The sequence below is a fragment of the Micromesistius poutassou genome (assembly GCF_964030765.1).
Source record: "Micromesistius poutassou genome assembly, chromosome: 8".
NCBI lineage: Eukaryota > Metazoa > Chordata > Actinopteri > Gadiformes > Gadidae > Micromesistius > Micromesistius poutassou.
In genome coordinates, this window is record NC_140278.1 from 15,614,342 (window position 1) to 15,636,419 (window position 22,078).

A 22,078-nucleotide genomic window follows, 5' to 3' on the forward strand; every position below is an offset into this window, starting at 1 on the left:
AACAATGCCGTCAAAATCTGTCGGTCACCGGTTCTGGAACCTGTGTGGATAATAGCTTAAGACAAGAGATGACATGCCGTGACGGGAGGTGAAAACAAGCCCAGCCCCCCACACCTGACATCATTGTAAATCAAAGGGCCTGGGTGGGGGGCTCGGGCCTTTTGCTTTGATCGAACTGACCTTTGACCTCTTTGACCTTGAGCGGTCACATCACAGTGTTGACATCGACACAACTTTATGTATGTTCTATTACATTTGCTGGAAGTCACAGTGAATACATTTTGGTAATGACTGTATTCCACTGGTACTTTATCATCCAGTCATCAGGTAATGGTCATATTTTGATACATTGTAAGAGTTAACTGTGTGATTAACTGCCATTTCTTTGACTGGGACATTAACCGCATTTGCAAATATTACATAAAGTGGAAATACGTAACAGCCACCCCACCCCCTCAATCTTAAGATGATGAATGACTCCAAGCCGCGTATTGAATAGTCATAGTGACGCTAAAGGATGCTTGTGGTCAGCTATTCACCACAAGGACAATTCATCTCAGTGGTGGCTCTGCTTCGTTTTAGATTCCACTTGCTAAGTTTACCATGACTCACTCTCTCCTCTGCACCTCCTCCTCCTCTCTTTACAGCTGACTACACTTATTTCATGTTATTGTGCGTTAGTACTACTGGGTCAACTCTAAGAAGAGGAGAGCAGATAGCAATGAACACAATTCCCTTCATGACTCATTTAATTCAGTTTAAAATGTATCCAAGTCACTTCCATTAAGGTGTTTGTTAATTATGGGGACAATTAGTCTGAGTGGGTGGACATTAAATGAACCAACCAATGACCCATTATCACAGCAGTGGGGCTTATATTACTTGGAAAGGAAGTGGTTGGTGCTTCGTTATTGCCAAATCCTTAATTATCCACTCACGCCCCTTCTAAGCTTACTTCCCATCCTAATATGCTGTTTCAGTTGGAATTGTAACGCAACATAACGACAGCTGAATATGTTGTGAACGTGGTCTTTCATTGTCTTGAGGGAACGATGTGAAGAGAGCATTAACAGTGTGTCCTCCATACACAGCTATTCAAAACAGGAGGATGCCATGTTATTACCGTCAACACCTACTGTACCTGTAAATAAAGACTGCCGGACATCTGACTCATATTGCAGATTTGAATGTGTTCCCAATGAAGCAAGGCAAATGCAACACATTTAAAAATACAACGTTACCAGTCCCAATATTTCCCACATGTACACTCCTTTGAATAGGAAATGATTTACAGAAAAATGCCCAGCAAATTCAGGAGCGTTATGGCAGGTCTGCAATGATGTCCTTACAAGATACAACCCCTTATCCCCTAGCCAGATGTGGAGGCTAATACATGGTAGCTAGCATCACACACCGGCGTCTTCCCACCCATACAGCGGAGGCCGAGCCAGGTAAACATAGACACACTGTTCCCTGCCTTTGTTCCAATCGGAGGATGGTTCAACTATGGCTTGGCGGTCGGGTTAGACCCTGCAGCTAGTGGGACGGCCTGGGCCAATGATTTGTTGTCCTGGCCGGCTGAGCCTTTGTCTGACAGGGAGGAGGGGAGGATGTTACGTAACTGGAGCTGCTGACAACACGTGGGTTGAGCTGAGCCGATCCCATTGCCAGAAGTGAGGCCTGGATCATTAGGGCCGGCATGGATGTCACCACACCCTGGTGAGGTGTCACGGTAGGTGGGCTGGGGAAGAGGGGCCCATGACAAGCACATCCGTGCTGCTGATTCCAGCTATGGAAGTGGGCTTGGCATGCTTGTTCCAAGCCCACATTCGTATATATTAAGTCAATGCCCATAGTTAAATGCCTTATTGTGCACCACCAAACTGCTGTGATGTGTTTTGTCTGGCATATACATTTATTTATATTGGCCTATTGTTGGTTTATAGATAGAATATTGTCATCCCAACCCTATATTGCGACAGGAAGGTCACAAGGCTATTGCTACATCAATAAATACAGCAAAGCATCATTAGATATTAATCCAAAAATCACATACGCAGCTCTATGAGCTAAGGCTCTTTTTTCACAGAAAAAGTACAGTTTAGGGCAAAGTATTATACTGCTTTAGTACACACACACACACACACACACACACACACACACACACACACACACACACACACACACACACACACACACACACACACACACACACACACACACACACACACACACACTTTCCACAGCAGAGCCATATTGAGAGGGAATTGTCGGCGTTGCTGCTCTGACATTGAGTAGAGAAAGATATGGGTCTGTGTTGTCGGTGTCCTAATGATGTAGAACACAGGCCAAGCTGCCATCACCTCTCTGTACTGCAGCCAAGCGCTAAAACAAGATGAACAAGATTAATGACCACGCAAGTTAAGTGCACGAGCTCCATTTAAAACTTTGAATCGCCGCTGTAACTCACGCCAGGCAGCCATGCAGTCATATTCAAGAACGTCAAATAAATGATGTTAAATAATAACCATCTGATTCAAAGTCGTCGCATCAAATATTAAAAACAACAACTTGCAAATAATAGATTGTTTACGTGTTGAGGATATGATAACGGCCTAAAGGACAGGCCAATTGTCCTTCCAACAGACTTCTCTTGGGAACTTAATATCTTCTCTGCATTAGCATGACAGTATACTAGATGACATATATATACACTAATCACACCAAAGAGATTTTATCCCATTTTTGTACTGCAACTTAATCACACATTATCTTCACGTGTGTAGACAGATAGAAACAGATCCATTCATCACAAATTCCCAAGTCATAACTAGGACACCATACTTCAAATAACTGTTTTGTTCAAGGTAGATATTGAGATGGTCAAAATAAGTATGGATCGTCAGTTGATCACACAAAAGCATTTTAAATAACAGACGTCCTAGAGCTAGCACAGAACACATGGGACACAGTGATGAGAGGGAAAACTGTGGTCGACCAGTAATGGCGGTCGGTGTAGAAGGTGTTGCAAACACCGATCCTAACCCTCAGTCATACCTCCCTGTGCATTCATGCTGGGTCACACAATATGGTGGCCTACATTTACAAAACACTGAGAAACAGGTACACTTGAGATGAAGGGAAACTAGCCCAGGGTGTCTTCACGTGAAAAGATTCTCCCCTGCATTAGCTATATCTTTGTTATTACTTGCCTTGTGCAATACCTTTATTTTTATAGCTTACTCAAACATCTTTACCAACGCAATACCTACCTACACTTAACCACTTGTAGTGATTCATGGAAAATAGGCAGCAGAGAATTCTTCCATTACCGTAAGGAGCTGAGGAAGGAGTCCTTGAGTGTCACTGCTCCTTAGTGTGTCTTTGTTATGCTTCCATTTCACCCCAGGACACAACTTTGCCTTTCCACAACCTAGCTAAACCATTTAAAGGTAACTGATTTAAGGACAATAAATCACGCTCTAAAAACAGAAGACGTCATCCCCGTAGCTCCGGGAGAGTGTTGAACTGACCGTTTGTTCCGTTGAAAAATGCTCAGGGAGAGAGCGATAACCAGCTCCATAAATGTGTCAGTGTTTTTTTCAGCTCAACTCAGATAAACTTTTCCTGTGATGGTGGTTAATATGAGGCACATCCGTCTGCCCTCATAACATCATATGAGTAATGAGATAAGGGGGCCTAAGCAAGCAGCAGTGGAGGCAGGGCTGGGCCACGCAGCCCAGTGTTGAGTTGGAGAGCATGACTGTAATGTGGGTTAGAAGGTGGATGCAGCATCCCTGCCCTGGTTTCCTGGAAGCCAGTGGGATAATAGGATGGAAATGGGACACTAAGAACAAGTATTCTTATTAGTCTGATCATTAATTATTGTGAATATTCTTTTGGAGTATCGAAATTGCTTAGTATTTATTTTATATGAACTCACCGGTACCTTGATAACATGTAACGTAACGTTAGGAACTTTTCTTTGAATCACTGATATTAAGTGATTTCAAGTGAATAGGGGCTATGCTGTCTCTATGGATCTCGACTGATTGCCAGACATTGGGGGCTGTTATCTCTGGATGTTCACAGACAGGGCTGGGCAGCATAACAGGCACGCCATCGCTTGGGGGATAAGGTAAACAACTTGAACGACTACTGAAAGATGACCAGAGATAAGATTAACAGCAGAGAGAAGGAAAACAGAAGGCGGGTGTGGTGACATCATGGCGGTCCTTCAGCTGGCTGGATCTCAGTGGCAGTGATGTAGTTGAAACCGGTCAGCCAACACCGACTGGACCATTACATAATCTCACAGCTCCCTCTCAGTAGCAGGAGGGGGAGGAGATGGGGGCTTTCTGTGGGGACGGGCTGCAGGGTGAAGGAGGAAGAGAAATATGCAGGCTTCCCTGGAGGTAATATCTGCTGAAGCGTTAAGAATGGTTGAGTGGAAGTATTGGCTTAAGGAAGGTTTAAATGGGTACATTTGGGTTGGGTGTAGGTCTTAGGTGAGTGGTGGGAAAGGATTGGGGAGAAAGTGTACATAGCTGCCCCAGGGACACCAAGCCTTTCACCCAGCTTGCCTCCTGGGTGTGTGCAAAATAGATAGACACTCAGCTTAACATAACAGCAGACTCACAGATCTACAAATCAACAGATCACAGATCGGGGAGTAATGCTATAGACACTGGGACTTGGGATTGGTGCCAAAACCCATACCTGATAATGAGCTGTCAGTGAGCAATTGTGCAATCAGCTGATACCTGCATACATTTGATCAACTGTCGTGTGTCATTGACTATGCCATGAGCATCGGATCCTTGCTCAGGATCTGCGATGGGTGCATAGAGAATTCTGCATTCCTCGGTGAAGAAAAGGGAACAGGAGGATGCGTTGGAATCCCTCCATCAGGGGAAAGTGATGGCTTTTGCCTGTATTTCTTATTCTTCTATTATAATAAAAAGATGTCACCATAGATTCACAAACACCCATATTAACCAATGATAAACCTGATAAATGACAGTGCTGCTGGTTGCGGGACGCAAGGTTTAAGTGTGATCCCTGTTTCCAGTAGGCCTCTTGCGCGTTCCAACAAAAATAGCCTACAATACAATATCACATATAAAAGGATGCACCATGTCCGCCAGCCACTTTTCGGTTGGCTGGCGCCATACTGTTGCTTCTGTTCTACACAATCACTGTGTAGGTACCTTTGATTATCAAGTCACGTGCTAATGTCACCTATAGTATAATCATTTGTGCATGACTGATTGCAGTGGCACAAGTAATCCAGAGATGATTCTGCACAACTACTGGATGCATGTAGGGGAAACACTGTAGTAAACCAGAGCTCAAGACGTATGAGTAATCGGACAGAGGGATTCTTTGGTGGCTAGTTGGAACAAAAGCCTTTGTTCTAATAGAGCACATGTTTATGCGGAGCCGGACAATGCTTTCTTTATTACAGCGACGTAATGAGCTGGGGGTAAACACAGCACGCTTCAGTGAAATAACTCAACACTGTATGGAAACAACAGCTACGCCACTGGAACACATGAGAGCCAATCCTGACATTTTCTGCAGTAATGCCTGGGACCGCCGGCTGGATGTGTCGTGTCTGAACTCAATGCCGGGTTGTTTTTTTTTAAGGGGGAAAGAGTTGCATAAGCGTACAATAAGCATTAGGATCAGAGCAGCGCGTAAGGTGTTAGACTCCAACAGAATGAGGCTTTGAACGACTACACAAGCTGACACGCGGCTCCCCCAATAAAATTGACTCAGCCAGGTTTTATACAAAACACAATGAACTCCAACCCCAGTGCTTTAGTCAGGTTAAATACCAGAGACATCAATAAAGGTCAGGAATGTATTGGCAAATACATCATGTATAATTAATTAACATGCAGCTTGTGAGTCTGCATACTGCTGTGCTCGTAAACGTTATCAGTGACCGTACCACCAAGGTCTTCCTGCTCCAGGGGAAACTTGTTTGGCCTGTACAGAGGTAAGGGGCTAATGTTTTTTTGCGCTTACCGACATCCAGAAAATCAATAGAGTAAATTAGAGTTTGGCCGAGCCCTCAGATGGATGGAAGTAGCAGGAAGGGGGGAGGGGGGGGGGTGGCAAATTGGCAAATAAATCAATGAATCAATGAGACCCAGTGAGGTTAAGTCTCTTAAACCAAGCTCAGCAAATGTAAACAACACTAGTCTATTAGTGAACACTAGTTTTCTTCTTTGTGTGAATCAAAGACCACTTAAACATTTCTTGGATGTTGCAGAACCCAACTTAATGCATGGCCGCCATTCGTGTCCGAGTTCCACACAGAGACAAACATTCACGTGAACACGCCCACAACGATGATGTCAGAGATTCCAGAGCCATGCCACCCTCCCGCAGCCCAGACCGGACCGGCCCAGCGGCTGTGGAGCTGGTCCAGTCACCGCTCAAATATCTGCCTGCCGGCCCCCACGACTCCCCCTTCCCCTCTCTGCTCCACATTCCTATGGCTGGCCATTCAACTAACACATCCATACAACAACCCACTTCTTCTCGATCGGGGATGAACACCAAGAACCAAGAAGGTTATTCCACTCCTGCAGGGAAAAGGATCGAGATTGAATGTTTATTAAAAAAAAAAACTGGCAAAGTAGTAGTACATACTGTAGCTTAACTGTAGGACAATTCAAACAAGCCAGTGCCCCAAATAACTCAACAAAACTATGTGAGAGATGGCCTAATTGGCATTCAAATTGTGGCTTAATCAAAGAAAACAGAGAGACCAAACCAAGCAAGTGACCTCATGTTGTAACACAGCCTGCTTGATCTAATTTTCCTTCTTGGTCAGTGAACTGCCTCCCGGCGGCCCGCACAGTTGTCCTACACTAATCCAGTGCCCACACTGAGCCTCGCTCCAGGACAGCACTTGTGCTGCAGTTGGACATTCTCATGGTTCATGGTGGACAACTACTGTACTCCGGCCTCTCACTGCCATACGCTGTAGGGTGCCGATAGCAGCCAGGTTCACCGAGTTCAAATGGCCAGGGACAACGCTCCCGAGTGCTGCTGTTTATTTAGCAGAGTGTCTGAAAGGTGATGTCATGCTGTAGCAGGGAACATTTGCCCTTCGGCTCTGTGATTCACTCGGTGCGGTGTGTTCCTGTGAAATCCATGCACAGCATTCCTGGGCCTCTCTCTCTCTGCGATGCTGGCTGGGAACTCCACCATGCAGAAACACCAAGCATTACATTTCGTAGGAGAACGGTTGCCCTGTGGGCCATCAGGTCATAGGAGATCACGGGTCACGGCCACCACACACCACTGGATATTAGGGGTAGGAAAAATAATTGATTCTTCGATGCATCGCGATTCTCTCTAGAACGATTCCGTCATTATAATCTAAAACAAATTAAATAAAAAATAAATTGTATTTTTTTTTTAATTAAATTTGTTCGCCTGCTGCAGAGTGCTACAGAAAACTCCTTTCTGCCTGCGGGTTCTCTGCACAGAGAACCGACTTTATCTAATATAAAATATTAGATAAGGTAATTCATCTGTTCATTGTCTTTAATGATCATCACACAAGTAGGAAGTGATTAGCAAACTCTGAGTAGCAAATTCAGATGACTATATATATTTTTGAAAATCCTGCATGGAAATGTACACAAAAAAATTGTCGAGATGCATCGATAATCGTTTTAGAATCTAACCGTTGACAAAGGTGACCTCTGAATCACAATCAAATTGAATCCTCCCAGTACTTCATCCGAGTCTCCTGAAGTTGCCGCGCAGGCGCACTGTGTAGACCTCTCGGTCCTATGCGAACTCCTCCGGCAGCGGAGCCAGCTCCTCCGGCTGGACCCCTCTGGCAGCGGAGGGGTCCGCATACGACCGAGGATTCCGCATACGACCGAAAGGTCGGAACAATGGAGCGTCGGAGAAATTATATGGACCCGAAGTGAACTGACAGCTGTCTACTGAAAACAACTTGTTGCCTCATACGGCAACAATCGCTTTCTCTTCCATGTCGCGTTTCAATCTGGACAGGGTCAAAGCCAAAGTTCCTTTCTCCCCATTCCTTCTCCACCATGACCAAGATAACCCCCACTACGAGTCTTTACTTGTTGTGGAAGTACCAGTGAGTCTGAGAACCCGCCGCAGTCTTTAAGATTTATAATATCAGAGAATATCCGTCAGTTCGGCTGCGGCGCAATGAATGAATAAAGGTCGAAATTACTACTTTACAACCTTGTTGATGAGCAACATTTAGAAAAACATGTACTTTTAATTCAGCCTTGGGTGAAATCGAAGTGTATTGTGTACTGAATGCATGTTGATGATGATACACTTCTTATAGGGGGTAACTAGTCTACATTTGGCACGACTCCGGCTTCCTCCATCTTCTGCGCCACCTTTTTAAATAAATCACTGTTCCTCACTTTCTGACGGAGACAACCATATATTTATAAAGAAATAAGAATTCTTTATATGTCTATGGCGACACCATGACAACAACACGACTACCGTCTCCTTCTACTTCCGGCTCACGGCCCCAGAAAAGAACTCGAGCATGCGCAAAACGCAAAATCCAATCCGCAAAATTCGATTGACCGTAAAATTAAAAATTAATTAATTAATTTGATTGACCGTATACATGCACGCTTAATGTGACTATCAATCGAATAATCTAGGGGTCTTAATCCGGAAATGTTCCTGACAAATAAGCTGTTTACATGCTGAACCCTTGTTTGATGTTAAAAGTTGCACTTTTGATTTTTGCTTTTTGAAATACAATAAACACTGTTACACTTTTTGAAACTATTTCAGTTTGTGTAGGCGTATCAGTGCTTTCTGAACATATTGAACACTTTAAAAAATACTGTGATAATACGAAAAACGTGATAATTTTGGTCACAATAACCATGAGGTTAAATTTTCATACCGTTACATCCCTACTGGGTATGCCCTTAGTTATTGAGCAACTTCCAACTGCTGGTGAATTCACACTGGTAGTGTAGGAAGAACAGCAGAAAAACATGTTTTGCTTATTCCGTATTCTTGGATTTTTATAACATAACAGGCCCATCTTGGTAGTGCAGAGCCGAGTGTTTCCAGATCTGTTCCCAGCAAACCCAATTGAGTCAGGCTTCAATGACAGCCTCTGGAGCAGAATGATGTGGAAAGGCCTGCTGCCACCCAGTGAAGACAACAATGACTCCTATACTGTGCTTTGGCTAGTCATGCAATGCCATGTTGACATCTGCGTGAGGGGTCAGGTGTTTAACCAACACTCTGTACAGCACATAAACTCAAACAGAGCATTCTATTTGGTAAATGATACAACTGTTTTTTTGTATGTTCTGGGAGGCTGGAAACTAAAAGTGCAGACTCAGTGTTAGAGAAGTCACTCTTCTAGGGCTGGCTGCCTCTTGATCGTTGTCCAGCCTTTGTGTCCATAACGTCTTTATGTCTCTGTCTCGGAGGCTGCCAAGCTTCCAACCGACTTTGGATGGAAAACTTTGAGATGACCATTTAAATCTGCACAATGAGGTTTATTCTCTGCAACATTTTTTGCCATTTCTTTTCAGTGTCTGAAGTACCAATCCCTTCCACCCACAGGGATAATATAATGAAATACAATTGCTTACTATGAATATGATTGTCCATCCCTTCAATAGATGGGATGAAACTGTAAATGAGGAATTATTTCAATTTATTCAGTAAAAGGACAGATCACATTGGCAAAGCTAGGTGACAAAGGAAACTGCAATATTACATATTGTCGTTTATAGGATTTGCACTGTTCTGCTTCAAATCCAGAACAGTATATGAACCTATATCCCCAATAAAAAAACAGCAAACTCCCATAAAGAGTAGACATTGGCCACTGGATCAGCCCTAATAGATTGATTTCCAGATAGAGCACGGCAAGTTGCAAGCACTTAGCCGTCCTCACATGTGTAAACTCAATGCAAAGCTGGCTGACGGGTTAATCCTGGAGGCCGACCCCAGTGTGGTGTTCTGCTAATGCTCATGTGAATCTCCACGTGCTGCGGGGCCGGGCACACCCAGAGGCGGCCATACGTCAAAGCCCCGTGTGATGTCATCCAGGGGGCGAGAGGCTGCTCATCAGGCCAGGGTGTGGGATTACGGCCCTTCGTGCCATGGGGACACTGGGGAGATAGACTGGGACTCATGTTCAGGATTCAATCCAGGAATCGCTTAATGCCAACTCTACTGTTGCACTGTTGAAAGTGGCATTTGGTTTCATACACCCAGTGAAAGTGGAGTTATTGGTCTGGGATAGCTCTCGCCGACACTCCCTCGTTCCCCAGCCAGGTACACTGACCAGTATGATGGAAGTCATAGGTTTATATGCCTTGAGGTGTTCAATGTCAGGCAGAAAAACACAGCGTATTCAAATTAGAATTTCCATACGGTGTGTTTTCTATCATTTGGTTGCTGCTTCCCAAGACAAGGGCCTTGGAAATAAATGTTTCAGCAAATGATGCAAGTTTGCCGACCAGAAAAATAGGACATAATATGTTATGCTGCAATAGTTTTTATCTGCTTTAGCCAATGATTTGGTGATTAAGTTAGCCTTAAATAAATTACATATAAAATAATTACTGAATGATAGAAGTATCTTTGAACAGCTGTCATGACATTGCTATTGCTTGGTCCATAACTGGATATTTAAAACGGCATTTATCCTTGTATTCAATTAAACTCAAATGATGCATGGATCATGACCTTTACACAGTAACCCTAGTATGAGGCTGACGCAGCACTATAACAAATATGTATACCTATACAACAGGTCAAAAGCACTGCAAACCAAGTGTGACACAGGCTTGAAACACACCACTTGCGAAGTCCAACCAGCCTACAACAAAAGGATACCTGAACTTGCCAAGATCAACAACAGACCTACCAGCCTACAACAGCACACCTAACTCTACAGAGACCACCAACCTACAACAGGCCACCCAACACCACACAGAGACCATCAGCCTACAACAGTACCCCTAACTCACCAGGCTGAGTGTAGCTACTGAAGTGCAGGTGAGGCTGGCAGTGATGGAGGTGAGGCTGTGATTCTGGGCCTCTCCAGCCTCACATAAACACCCCTGGGCGCTGGCTGGCTGCTGTGTCACAAGGCTGGCAGGCATCCAGCTGGGCTGGGGAGGGTGTGGCTGCAGAGAGTTTTTATGAGTTGCTGTCTGGGTGCGCGGGCCTCTCTCTCTCCCTGAGACAGGCTACCTATTGATCGCAACCTCACTGTTGTAGTACAGGGACAGAGCCTGGTTTCTCCCACCTCACACTGACATCTCTTCCTGTCCTCTTGCTAAGAGACACACTGGAGGATGGGAATTCACAATAAATGTGTTCTTATTGTGACCTTATTGTAATCAGAAACTTTGCAGGTTTGAGGTGCAGGGTGTGTTAATATTGCGCCTTACAGTTTACCACACAGTAGTCTTTCATTCAGCATGTTTGAGCTGAACTCGTCACATCATGTAAAAGTGGTTGGTTTGTCCTACTAACCTGGAGAGGCCAGCCACTATTTACTTATTAATATGACAGTTTGCAGCAAGGAACCTATGGGAATAGCCGGGCTGCTAATGGGCTTGGCTCTACGACTGACACTGGACCCCTCGCACACGCACACACACACACACACACACACACACACACACACACACACACACACACACACACACCAGCCTAGCAGCTGTTGGGGGTCGGCCCAGTGAATGGATGACTTTAAAATTTCATATCCTTCGGCTTGCTGAAGCAGCATGGTAGCCGGCTTAGATCCAATATGGCAGCCATAGTGCCAAAGCACAAAGAGGTTTGGTTATATGGTTAGAAACAACATGCTACAATGAACCAATGGTGGATCCAAGTCAACAGCTCACCTGTATGACTCGACCCTGGAAAGGAACATAACGGTCTGACTGCTGTTGTACTCTCGGCCCACAGGAAACAGTTCTAGAATGTTGCTGCCAGGCCTTCAGCTGTGACCAATCACATCAGCCTGAAGTTCTTTTCGCACCAACCCTTAACCCCTTTTATTACTGGGTACTCTATACACAACTTTAACCATGCCCTTCTTAATCCAGTTCATACAACACTAGACACAAAGCTGTCTTACTTCCAATAGATCATCGACCGCACCTTAAGAAATGCAAAGTGTGTAACAAATTAAAAATGCATCCTACAGCCTGTCACATGGTTTATTACTGGCTGCATATGAAGTCATTGGCTATGTACAGGTTTTTGTATCATGTTAAGATTCTCACATCAATGGGAGGTCCCAAGCTAATTATCTTGAATGAGTCAAGGGGCAATTATGTTGCATGATACACAAATGCATACATTACTTGAAGCTCATTAGTCTCAAATTCAGCATTACAACTCCAATTTGAACCCTCACAACTATTGTGTGTGTGTGAGAAACTAACTTGAATTAACAGTTGCCACTGTTCCAAAGTGTCTACAAGTTAAGACAAACTCACCAGCCACTGCCCATTTCAACAACAATGGTCTGTTGGTTGATACGAGTCACCCACAGTGCAAGACGCTCAATCTGGGCAGCCTCCCTTCCTTGCCACCCTTTGGGCGTGTGTTTGGCATTTCAAACACCCGGCAGTCACTGAAAGGAAACACTACAGGTGGGAGGGGACGTTCTCGACCACAGCACAACACCTCCCTTCTACAAATTCCACAACGCCTGCAGTTAAGAGTTTCTTATACCCTTCAGTGTTCCAGATTCTGGGTTTTAGTTAAGGAAGCAACAACACAATATATTAATTTGTATTTGATAGTTGTGTAAAGTATAATAAAGACTGGAACATGTAGATGAATTCCTAGGGGAGGGGGGCTCAGAAGCAGCAGACAAGCTGCACATCTAGGCCAAAGATGTCAGAAGAACGTCCACCTCTGTCCTGCTTCAGTGTTGACAGTATATTCTGTGCTTCAGCAAACAAAAGACTCCATAAATGCAGGACCTGAATAATTCAAAATAGAGCGTAACGCAACCCTGCCGTTAAAGTGATGTTAGAAATAGGATAAACACACGCAGTATTGAAAGAAGTAACATTAACTAAGGACTGCTACGATAGGGCAACGTTAGGATACCAACTGCTGCCAGCATGGGGTTGCACATACACGCGTAGTGGCTACCGTTGTCAGCTCCGTGCTGTTTAACACAAGCATAATAACTAAGGGGCTACGCAGGAGCATCGTATTGTGATTATTCTGCGCCGCTCCCTCGTTGACATCACCCGTGTCCTAAAGTAAAACTCTGGGTTATTGCGGTGGTTGATTATATCAATGAATCAAACACCCAATGGGACTTTCACTGCTTGTAATAAGCCCAGTCACTCACTCGCTGCAACTTTACAATAGACATTTGCTTTACGTGGAACTTGGAACAATAGTTGCATGAGGCTAACGCAATGCTAACCAACCAACTCCCACGTCTTCTGCTGTATAAGCTGCAGTTTCACCAGAGTGCTGATACCTTGTCCTAAAATAATTGAATTATAGCCAGCTATAGGAGCCGGGTATATTCGAGACGAAAATACACCTTACAAGACACACAGCACTTACATAAACATCTCATGTGATCATACGGAATGTGTTGGTCGGCGTTATTCACAGAAAATGCATTCGCTCAAATAACAGATTTTAACTTACTTGATATACAATTGGTGAAATGGTTTAATTATGCATATTCTATCAAACTATAGTACAAGGTAAATAGACAGGACCATGGCATCAGGCTAGCGAGCGGCTACCTCTAGCCAGTAGCTAACATTAGCTAGTGGAGTGCCCCTTGTCTGCTTACCTTAAGCGGCCTCGCAGATAACATTTCATCGGTTATAATAGTTTTCCAGGACTTGTGAGCTCCTCGATGCAGTCTTCGTAACAACGTCCATGAGAGATTCACTTTTTGTACTTTTCACGATAACCACTCGAGTTAGAAATCCACACTGGACCACCAACAGCAAAGTAATTCTTTAGCCACTTAAAACAACAACAACGTCAACCACAGCGCTCAGGCCCGCCCAATTAAAAACGCTGACCAATCATTGAAGAGAACATACTTCGCTGACACTCCGATCGACCAATGATGGACTTATGCGAATCTGAACGACGATGTCCAGCTTTATACACAGACACGGTTTAAAAGATGAGTAAACAAAGTTCAACATTGCAATGAATCCCTCAATTTACCCTTTAAGGCAATCGTAATCTTACCTTAAAAACTGAGCATTTAAACAAAAACAAAAAAGTCAGCCAATGTTTTAACCAGGGTGGTCCATCAAGCATTATTGAATAATACTAATCCATGTTCCCAAATACAATTATATAAATAAGATGAATATGAACCATAACTTCAGATATGTTTTACATAAGCAGAACCAAACAAATATTATACAACAGGCGGAATTATTTGATGGATTAAGTCATCTAGATGATGCATGTTGCTAAATAAAGCAAATGGCACAATTTCTATTTTTAAAAGTTTAATTTGACCCCTAGTAATAAAAAAAATAATCCAGTGACATAAAAAGCATATTACATAACCAAACAGAATTTTGAAAACCCCCAAAACAAATTCACTGTTAAAAAAAAACAAAAACAGGTGACTTCCATATTACGCAGTTCAGTTGGAAAGCTATATGGTTACCCTTTCTGCAGAAAGCTTTTATGTCACACAAAGTTACACAAAGAGACATTTACGTTTAACCTGAACATAAAAGCGCAAAATCGCTTAAAATGATGATCTTGTTGGTGGATGACTAGTTAACTGCCAGTAAGCCTAATGGAAAGCCTCTCTGGCCAATTACAAGCAGGCAAAAGAGATCAGCGCCGCCTCCTTTCTGGGCTCCGGCTACGCCTGCGTCCACCACCCCTGTAGAGATAAAGAAAGTTTTACCATAAAGCCAAGAATCAAGGTATGATAATCATTATTGGATGAAATAGACAGTAGCAAAAACATACACAATATGCAAATCAAACACATGGGGGTTATCCTAGTCCTCCGCCAAGTACTTTGGCAGAGGCAGCACAACCCAGAGCCACACACTCACCTCCTCTTGTTCTTGGGTGGCCCTCTGACGAAGCCCCAGTCCACGCTGATTGGCTGGCCCATGAGGTCCTGGCTGTTCAGACCCTCCATGGCCGCCTGTGCTTCCTTGTAGGTCTCATACTCTACCAACGCGTAACCCTGGGAAGGACAGAGCAACGGCAGGGCTCACACACCAACTTTCAAGAATAGTGTTTATACAGCGCCCTTCAAGCACAAAGGCCATTCAAGTGTTTTGTATTTAAAAAGGACAATAGTATAAAAAAAAGTTAGATGTATATATTAAAAGGTGAGAATAAATATGCCAATGAAGACAAGCTTTAATACAAATCTAGGGCAAACAAATTTTTTCGGATAATAGATAATAAATTGAATATTAATCATAAAATGGTAGCAATTGCTCTGTAGCTGTGTATTTTTATTGTGCACTAGTTTCAAGCAGGTGTTTCTGTGCTAGGATAATAAAAGGCTGCCCCCTAGTGGTTGAGATCGAATATACCATGCATTAAAACATTCCGCTCAGATGGAGCAGAAGTAGTATTCACTGAATCAAATATAATTTGATTCTTTATATTCACATCGGTGAAAAGACGGATGGATTACTTGTATATAGCCTAGTAAAGAGAAGCTTTAACTGCGTCCTTTTACCAAATATTTTGGTCAAAGAGATTTACTTTTCAATCCAAACTAGTTCAACACATATTCGGATATAGCTTACACATTGACTAGTTAAAAAAAAACCAGCCCTGCCATGACAGTTATGTATCTGTTGAAGGGACTATGGCCTTTAAATCCATAACTTAGCAAGCCAATAACAAATTAGACTTCATTCATAAGCCTATGCTTAGATATATAGCCTAGAAGCTAACGACTTATTAGTCGTTAGCACTGCGGTTAGTGGAAGGAGATGACTGAACCGAGAGCAATGCATGGACAGCAGCACTCACTCCACAAGTTTTTGCTCTAGTAGAAACGAGTAGGCTCTCCGCCTCATGCATCAGACTTGCTTGGAGTCCGAGTCGCACTACCTGATAGTTTGTAACTGTGCTCTGATTCCATATGTTAAGTTGTCATATCTCATATCATATCATACATCTAATCTATACGGAGATCCCAGATGGCCATCATAATTGTTACGGGTAACTGTTCTGCATCAGTCAGGTCAAATTTCTATACAAGACTCCCTGAAATGCAGTTCAGAAGGTTTCACTCATTCTCAGTTACTAACTGCACTTGGGTGACTGACGAGCAGTGCTGAAATTACTCAAAAATGTAAATAATAAGCCGGCAAGCTTAATTTCCAGCGCTGCCTACAGGGCCAACTTAAGTTAAAGACACATACAACAATATTACTCAGCCAAATGGTACCTCAGCTGATTCCTTTCCATCGGGAATTGACGCAGCACTTTTAAATGCGGGTGAACATAGGGAGGGCTGAGTGCATACAAATACTCTCAGGCAATGTTGCTATACAATTAAACTAAACATTGTATTGTCTATATGCTTATATTTCACATCAATCCCATTCACCAGGTATTAAAAGCAACATTCCCCAAAAGGTGAGTGGTAGTAAATATGGTGAACTGGCATTTTTTAAAACATTATATTCTGTCACAATGTTGGAGCCCATTTGTAAAATTTAAACAGTCTGACAGAAACTTTTACCAACTAACCTTCAGATAGCCTGTTCTTCGGTCAAGGTTCAGGTGCAAGTTTTTGATTTCGCCAAACTCTGCAAACTTGTCATGGATGTCCTCCTCTGTGGCTTCCTCATGAACTCCAGTCACAAACAGGATCCAGCCCTCCACAGCTACATAGGAGAAACAAGGAACAGTTTAATGATACACATCTGCCCTGATGTTCTGAAGTAATTTAAATGAAATGCACAGCTTTTATGTTTAAGACTATTATAAAATGGCTGCTCATACTAAGCCAACAAATACAAAGGAGAGTTTATGGTTGACTTGATGTGCCGTTTGTCAAGAGCGCCGAGAGTCCACACACGACCATGGTATTTATATAGTCTGCGTGGACGCACTTTGCTTGTGGAGGTTCTAGCACGGCACGGGTCTTTATCGTATGAGCAGTTCATGCACGGACACTTGCATATAAGGTACATTTTCTAAATTATCCCTGAACAAACAAACAGCTCTAGAGAGGACATCAGAATCCCTTACTTGTTAGCTATGAACTCTAGTTTTTCAGACTAAATACTATTTATAAAAATCTATCATCACTTGACTAACCGATGCTGTCCTAGATTACATAATTTTGGAAGAATATACTCGCATTTACATTCCAGTGTAGCTTCTCCCATGACTTGAGTGGTAGGGTTAAGGGGTGGAATACAGCTGGACGCAATCTGCAAACTCACCGCTAGATACTACTAAGTCCAATACATTGCACCTTTAACATTATACTTACAGCGTTGTGGGCCAGGCTCATCACCGTCCTGTTCCACTGTATCATAATCCTCCTTGATTCGGGAACGAGCACCTTCATCCGCTAATGATAGACAGACATGCATATTATTACATACATTTCATAAACCACATACAAGTTTGTTTTAAATCAAGGTCACAGAGAACTCACCTGAGCCAAAACCCCTTCCCTTCCTCCTCTTCGCCTTCTCCTTTAACTTGTGGATGCTCTCTGGAGATGAAATCACGAGAAAACACATTAGAATAGGGCTAGGTGAAGTTTCGTTGTAGTTTATTTGCTTCTTGTAACTTCCACCAGACGATCTTTTTTGCATATTAGGGAAATTGGCTCAGTTAAATACCTGTGGCTTTCTCCCCATTAAAACCACAGATGTGTTATTTGAACCAGCTGTTGCATACATTATGGCATTACTTGCTGACTCTTGAGAATAAACAATAGTGCTGTAACATTTGAGAAATTGGAATGTCAAAACTAGAAGAAAAAATATATAGTACATGTTCTGAAAATGGCACTATTAATTTACTTTCAAATGTTTGCAATATATGCAACGTTTATAATTTAGCTCCTTGGCACGATTCACTTCTTTTGAATAACGCTGATTTATTTAGCGTAAATAGTTAGCTCACTGGTACATTCCGAGGGTATTTACATGTACGCAAATGACCACAAAGACAAAGCATAATATAATAACCCTTTAAGTAGTAGAATTCATACATCGTAAATAATAATAATGGGTAGCGCTGGAGGCATGCTTAACGCATTAGCTTCATTGTAGCATTGGTTTGAATGGAAAATGATAGCACATTAGCAACCTAAGCATTAGCATGCTAAGGCCCTGCACCACGCACCCCGATGCTTCTGTAGCGTGTTTCTACAAAGAACCCAAAGAGCCAGAGCTCCACTGCGTGTGAAACCAATACAACCAGCACATTTAACCGACTGTAAATGAACTTAAAGTTACCATCACCATCCTCATCCATAGGAAAGTCTTCGCCTCCTGCTTCGTGAAGATCTAAAACGTCCGCCATGATGTCTGTGTATGCTGTTCTCTGGCGCGCATGTGTCTTGCGAACTTGTCTGTTCAGTGTTCACGTCGAGTAGGTACGTTCCACCAGAGTTGCCAGATTGTGGTAAATTAAGTATTTCTAGACGCAAACATTTCAAGATGTATTTTTTTTAGATAATAGAGGAATCTGGAATATATATATATATATATATATATATATATATATATATATGTCATACGTGAATAAAAACCCGTGTAATTTCCCATTTTATTCTGTGGTCTAAAAAGTCTATCTGTCATTTAATTTTTTACTGGTCTTCATGCAAAATATGGATATTCATTAAGTCGAGTACAGGGCTCTAATTGATGTGAGATGAAAAGTAAATTGTGAAGAAGTGAGGTTATAAGTTTGCTTACATAAGAATAATTACAGAAGTATCATTTCTATGGGTAAAGTTAAATACCAGTAGATGGCGTTATCGCTTCACCACTTTATTTGTTTTTGGTCGATACGGTTTCTTCTAAACATGGTGCTACACTGATACCAGGTTTCATGTAGGATTTTAATGTTCTGGACCGTTCTTCGCCGTATAATAGATTGTAGTAGACTTATCATATAGGACTACAAGCTGTTGGCCTAGGGCCGTCTTTCTTCACCCCTCACAGATTATTTTATATTTATGCCTTCTCACTTCTAAATGGTTTACAGACCAATCCCATATCGAATCCCACTTATTTTAAGAATAGCGTTGATGTACCTGTTGACAAGTAGTTATTCAGCTCACTAAAGACATCCACCTCACTTTGAGTCATCAAGCATAGAAGAAGCATACACTATTTTGTAATGTGAGTAAAAGGCTTGATTATAGGCCTATGGATTAGGTGAAGGTTAGGTAGGCCTACTGTTAAAAATGGCGAGAAGCTACGGTTAAATGAAGGTAGAATAGGTAGCAGCATTATAACATTGTCACTATAAATGTTTTGTAACATCAGGTTTGATTCTGTTGCTTTTTTCCAAATCGATTTAGAGAGAAAAATCCCTGGCTTGGTTGAGCCGTGGGTGGATGGTTTTAGATACTCTTCATTTCACTGCTGTGGTGAACAAGTTACTAAAAGACGAAACAAACAAAAGATGGCCTCATTGTATTGATGTATAGGTTTGAAAGGTGTGTGGTGATTATAGGCTCATAATTACAGATGGTTGAGTTTAGGTACTAAAGGTGCTGTAAGATTATCGATTTTTTTTTAGGTATTAAGTGGGGATGTTAACGTTCAGATATTAGGTTGCAGATGGTTTAGTTTAGCTATTAGGTTAACATGGTTATGTTAAGGTAGGCCTTACTTTCCAAAATAATATTCTTTAGGTATTTGGTTAGACTTGGGTAAGGTTAGGCATTGGGTTACAGATGGTAAAGTTAGGTAAGAGACGGAAGTTTATGTCAGACACGGTTATGTATGTATTAAGTTAGAGATGGTGACGTTGAGCCTTCCAGTCCCCCCGGACAGGACACACAGTACCAAACTGTTATTGATGCAAGACTCTATACAGAGACTCTGTCTCTATATAGTTGGACAGGAGAACACATCGGTGAGCATGTTGTCCATTCTTTGGCAACTCTGTTGGAAGTGACTGATGAGCCAGTAAGAACTCTCCCTCTTTCACTATAAAAGCCTGTTGCTTCTCCCTGGTCAAGCTACAGGTTCAGGTGAGTCTCAAAGAAATCCCTTTTCAGATTGTTTTTCCTACTTTTGTGGACCAGTACAAACAGTTAAATCAGTGCTGATAGGACTAGTAGGTTATGCTTTCTGTTATGTAAACTTGAATGTACATAAACAAATGTATGCCAAATATAATGTGTGGTTTTACTTTACACGTCGCCTTGAAAATGGGTTTGTGGTTTCTCTCATTCACCAGTTTGGTCAGTTTGGTCGGATACAGATGGTGAAGACCAAACTGGTGATTGAGAGAAACAAACTGTTAGGTAACCTAATCCGACCATAACATTTAAACAACATATAGTGGTAGTGTATGTAGTAGTGGGGTATAGTTACTGAATAATGTAGAAGTATACATGGACGTATTTGGTTAATTTGTAAAGCTTTTGAAAGACATTTGGATGGATTGAAGCATCAAGTATTTATGTGTGTGTGTGTGTGTGTGTGTGTGTGTGTGTGTGTGTGTGTGTGTGTGTGTGTGTGCGTGAGTGCATGTGTGTGTGTGTGTGTGTGTGTGTGTGTGTGTGTGTGTGTGAGAGAGAGTGTGTGTGTGCTTGATATATCACAAAAATGTGTGTACAAGTTCAAACAGGTTTGTAGTGTTTTTCTTCGGTAATCGTCATAACCTGAAGAGAGTCATGGCTTCATGACTTTATGGGTACAACTACATAATAGAGAAGGTTAAGGTACACCAGCACAGTAACTCATGCACAGGTGTGTGTGTGTGTGTGTGTGTGTGTGTGTGTGTGTGTGTGTGTGTGTGTGTGTGTGAGTCTATGTGTGCCTGCGTGATTGCAGTCTGACCTCTGGACTGAAGCCAGTCCCTGGGGGACAACTTCCAGGTGGAGGAGCTAGTGCAGCAGCCGTTGGCCCAGACCAAGGCCCTGCTACCCTCACAGTGATGCCGGTCATCGGTGCCTCCCAGTTCCAATCACAGATCAGGAGGACGAGGAAGAGGAAGAAAATATTGTTTTTCCTTGCTAACTTTCTATGTATAACTGTGTGTATAGCTCAGTTCCCAGTTCCGCACTGACAAAACAATTATTATTTTGTATACTTTGTGCCACGGCTGATCTATATTTTATGATCTACGTTTCAGATGCATTTTTCATTTGTTTGTGTGCATGTTTTCCAAGTTGATTGATGGATGAAAGGGCAGAGGTCAAGACATAAGGCTAGATTGAATTGTGAGGGCCGATTCATGGAGCCGTGGTCATTAAAGAAACCAGTCAATATGAACTCAAAATATTAAGCAGGGCTGAAAACCGATTTCTATAATTTGTTATTCAATATTCCTGAGTAGCCAGTCCACAATAGATGGAATCTCATCCAATGCCGGGAAAGGCCAGGTTGCAAGGACAGATATATCCTACTGTATGAATACATTTAACCAATGCAACAATTCACAGCAAATGGCACTGAAATAGTGAAGTCTCTGACCTTGAAAATATCAAGAGAGCCTAGTTTTATTGATTTAAATCTTTCAACATTTCAACAATGTTTCTCGACTACTTGATGCAGAATGATTTATATTTGACATAAGCCTACATATATTTCATATATATTCTCATTTTATAGCACTTAAACTCGCTGACAACATTAATTGTTGTCAGCGAACCAAAAGGATAATTTGGCAAACCAACAAAAAGCTATTTGTTTACAAAATCACGAACATTGGAGCTGTTGTTATCATAACAAAATCAGACATGTCATTTTTGGCACAGTTTATTAAAAAAAAGGCAGTTTTACAAAATACAGCAAAAATCTTCACAAACAACACTTTTTCTTTATTTAATTGGCCGCAAATTGTTACG

General features: G+C 42.3%; 2 protein-coding genes across 6 annotated transcripts in view; both read right to left on the minus strand.

The window, feature by feature from the left end:
- The window catches only part of otud7b (OTU deubiquitinase 7B), a 30,843-nt gene extending 16,732 nt beyond the window's left edge, over window positions 1–14,111 (minus strand). For all 4 annotated transcript variants that reach the window (XM_084471252.1, XM_084471251.1, XM_084471250.1 and 1 more), the window contains exon 1: window positions 13,856–14,111. The gene's annotated coding sequence lies outside the window, so the exon portion shown is untranslated. The remainder of the gene's footprint in view (window positions 1–13,855) is intronic.
- Window positions 14,112–14,507: 396 nt separating this feature from the next.
- Window positions 14,508–18,605, minus strand: rbm8a (RNA binding motif protein 8A). Of its 2 annotated transcripts, none has more exons than XM_084471676.1 (6): window positions 18,504–18,605; window positions 17,693–17,752; window positions 17,525–17,605; window positions 16,774–16,910; window positions 15,105–15,241; window positions 14,508–14,926 (listed from the first exon to the last, which is right to left on the minus strand). In XM_084471676.1, the coding sequence occupies exons 1-6, from the start codon at window positions 18,568–18,570 to the stop codon at window positions 14,878–14,880; spliced, it is 531 nt and encodes a 176-aa protein (XP_084327802.1). In that variant the 5' UTR covers window positions 18,571–18,605; the 3' UTR covers window positions 14,508–14,877. The 2 variants fall into 2 exon arrangements, with proteins under 2 accessions (XP_084327802.1, XP_084327803.1); XM_084471677.1 differs by having other exon boundaries at window positions 18,510–18,589.
- Window positions 18,606–22,078: the final 3,473 nt, after the last annotated feature.

Bases quoted from the DNA above. Each gene is read 5' to 3' on its own strand.
- rbm8a (XM_084471676.1), bottom strand. From the start codon at position 18,570: ATGGCGGACGTTTTAGATCTTCACGAAGCAGGAGGCGAAGACTTTCCT. The intron at 17,606-17,692 runs GTGAGTTCTCTG...GTCTATCATTAG, and splicing joins GGGAAGGGGTTTTGGCTCAG to CGGATGAAGGTGCTCGTTCC. The intron at 15,242-16,773 runs GTTAGTTGGTAA...TGTCCTTCCCAG, and splicing joins GAAGAACAGGCTATCTGAAG to GGTTACGCGTTGGTAGAGTA.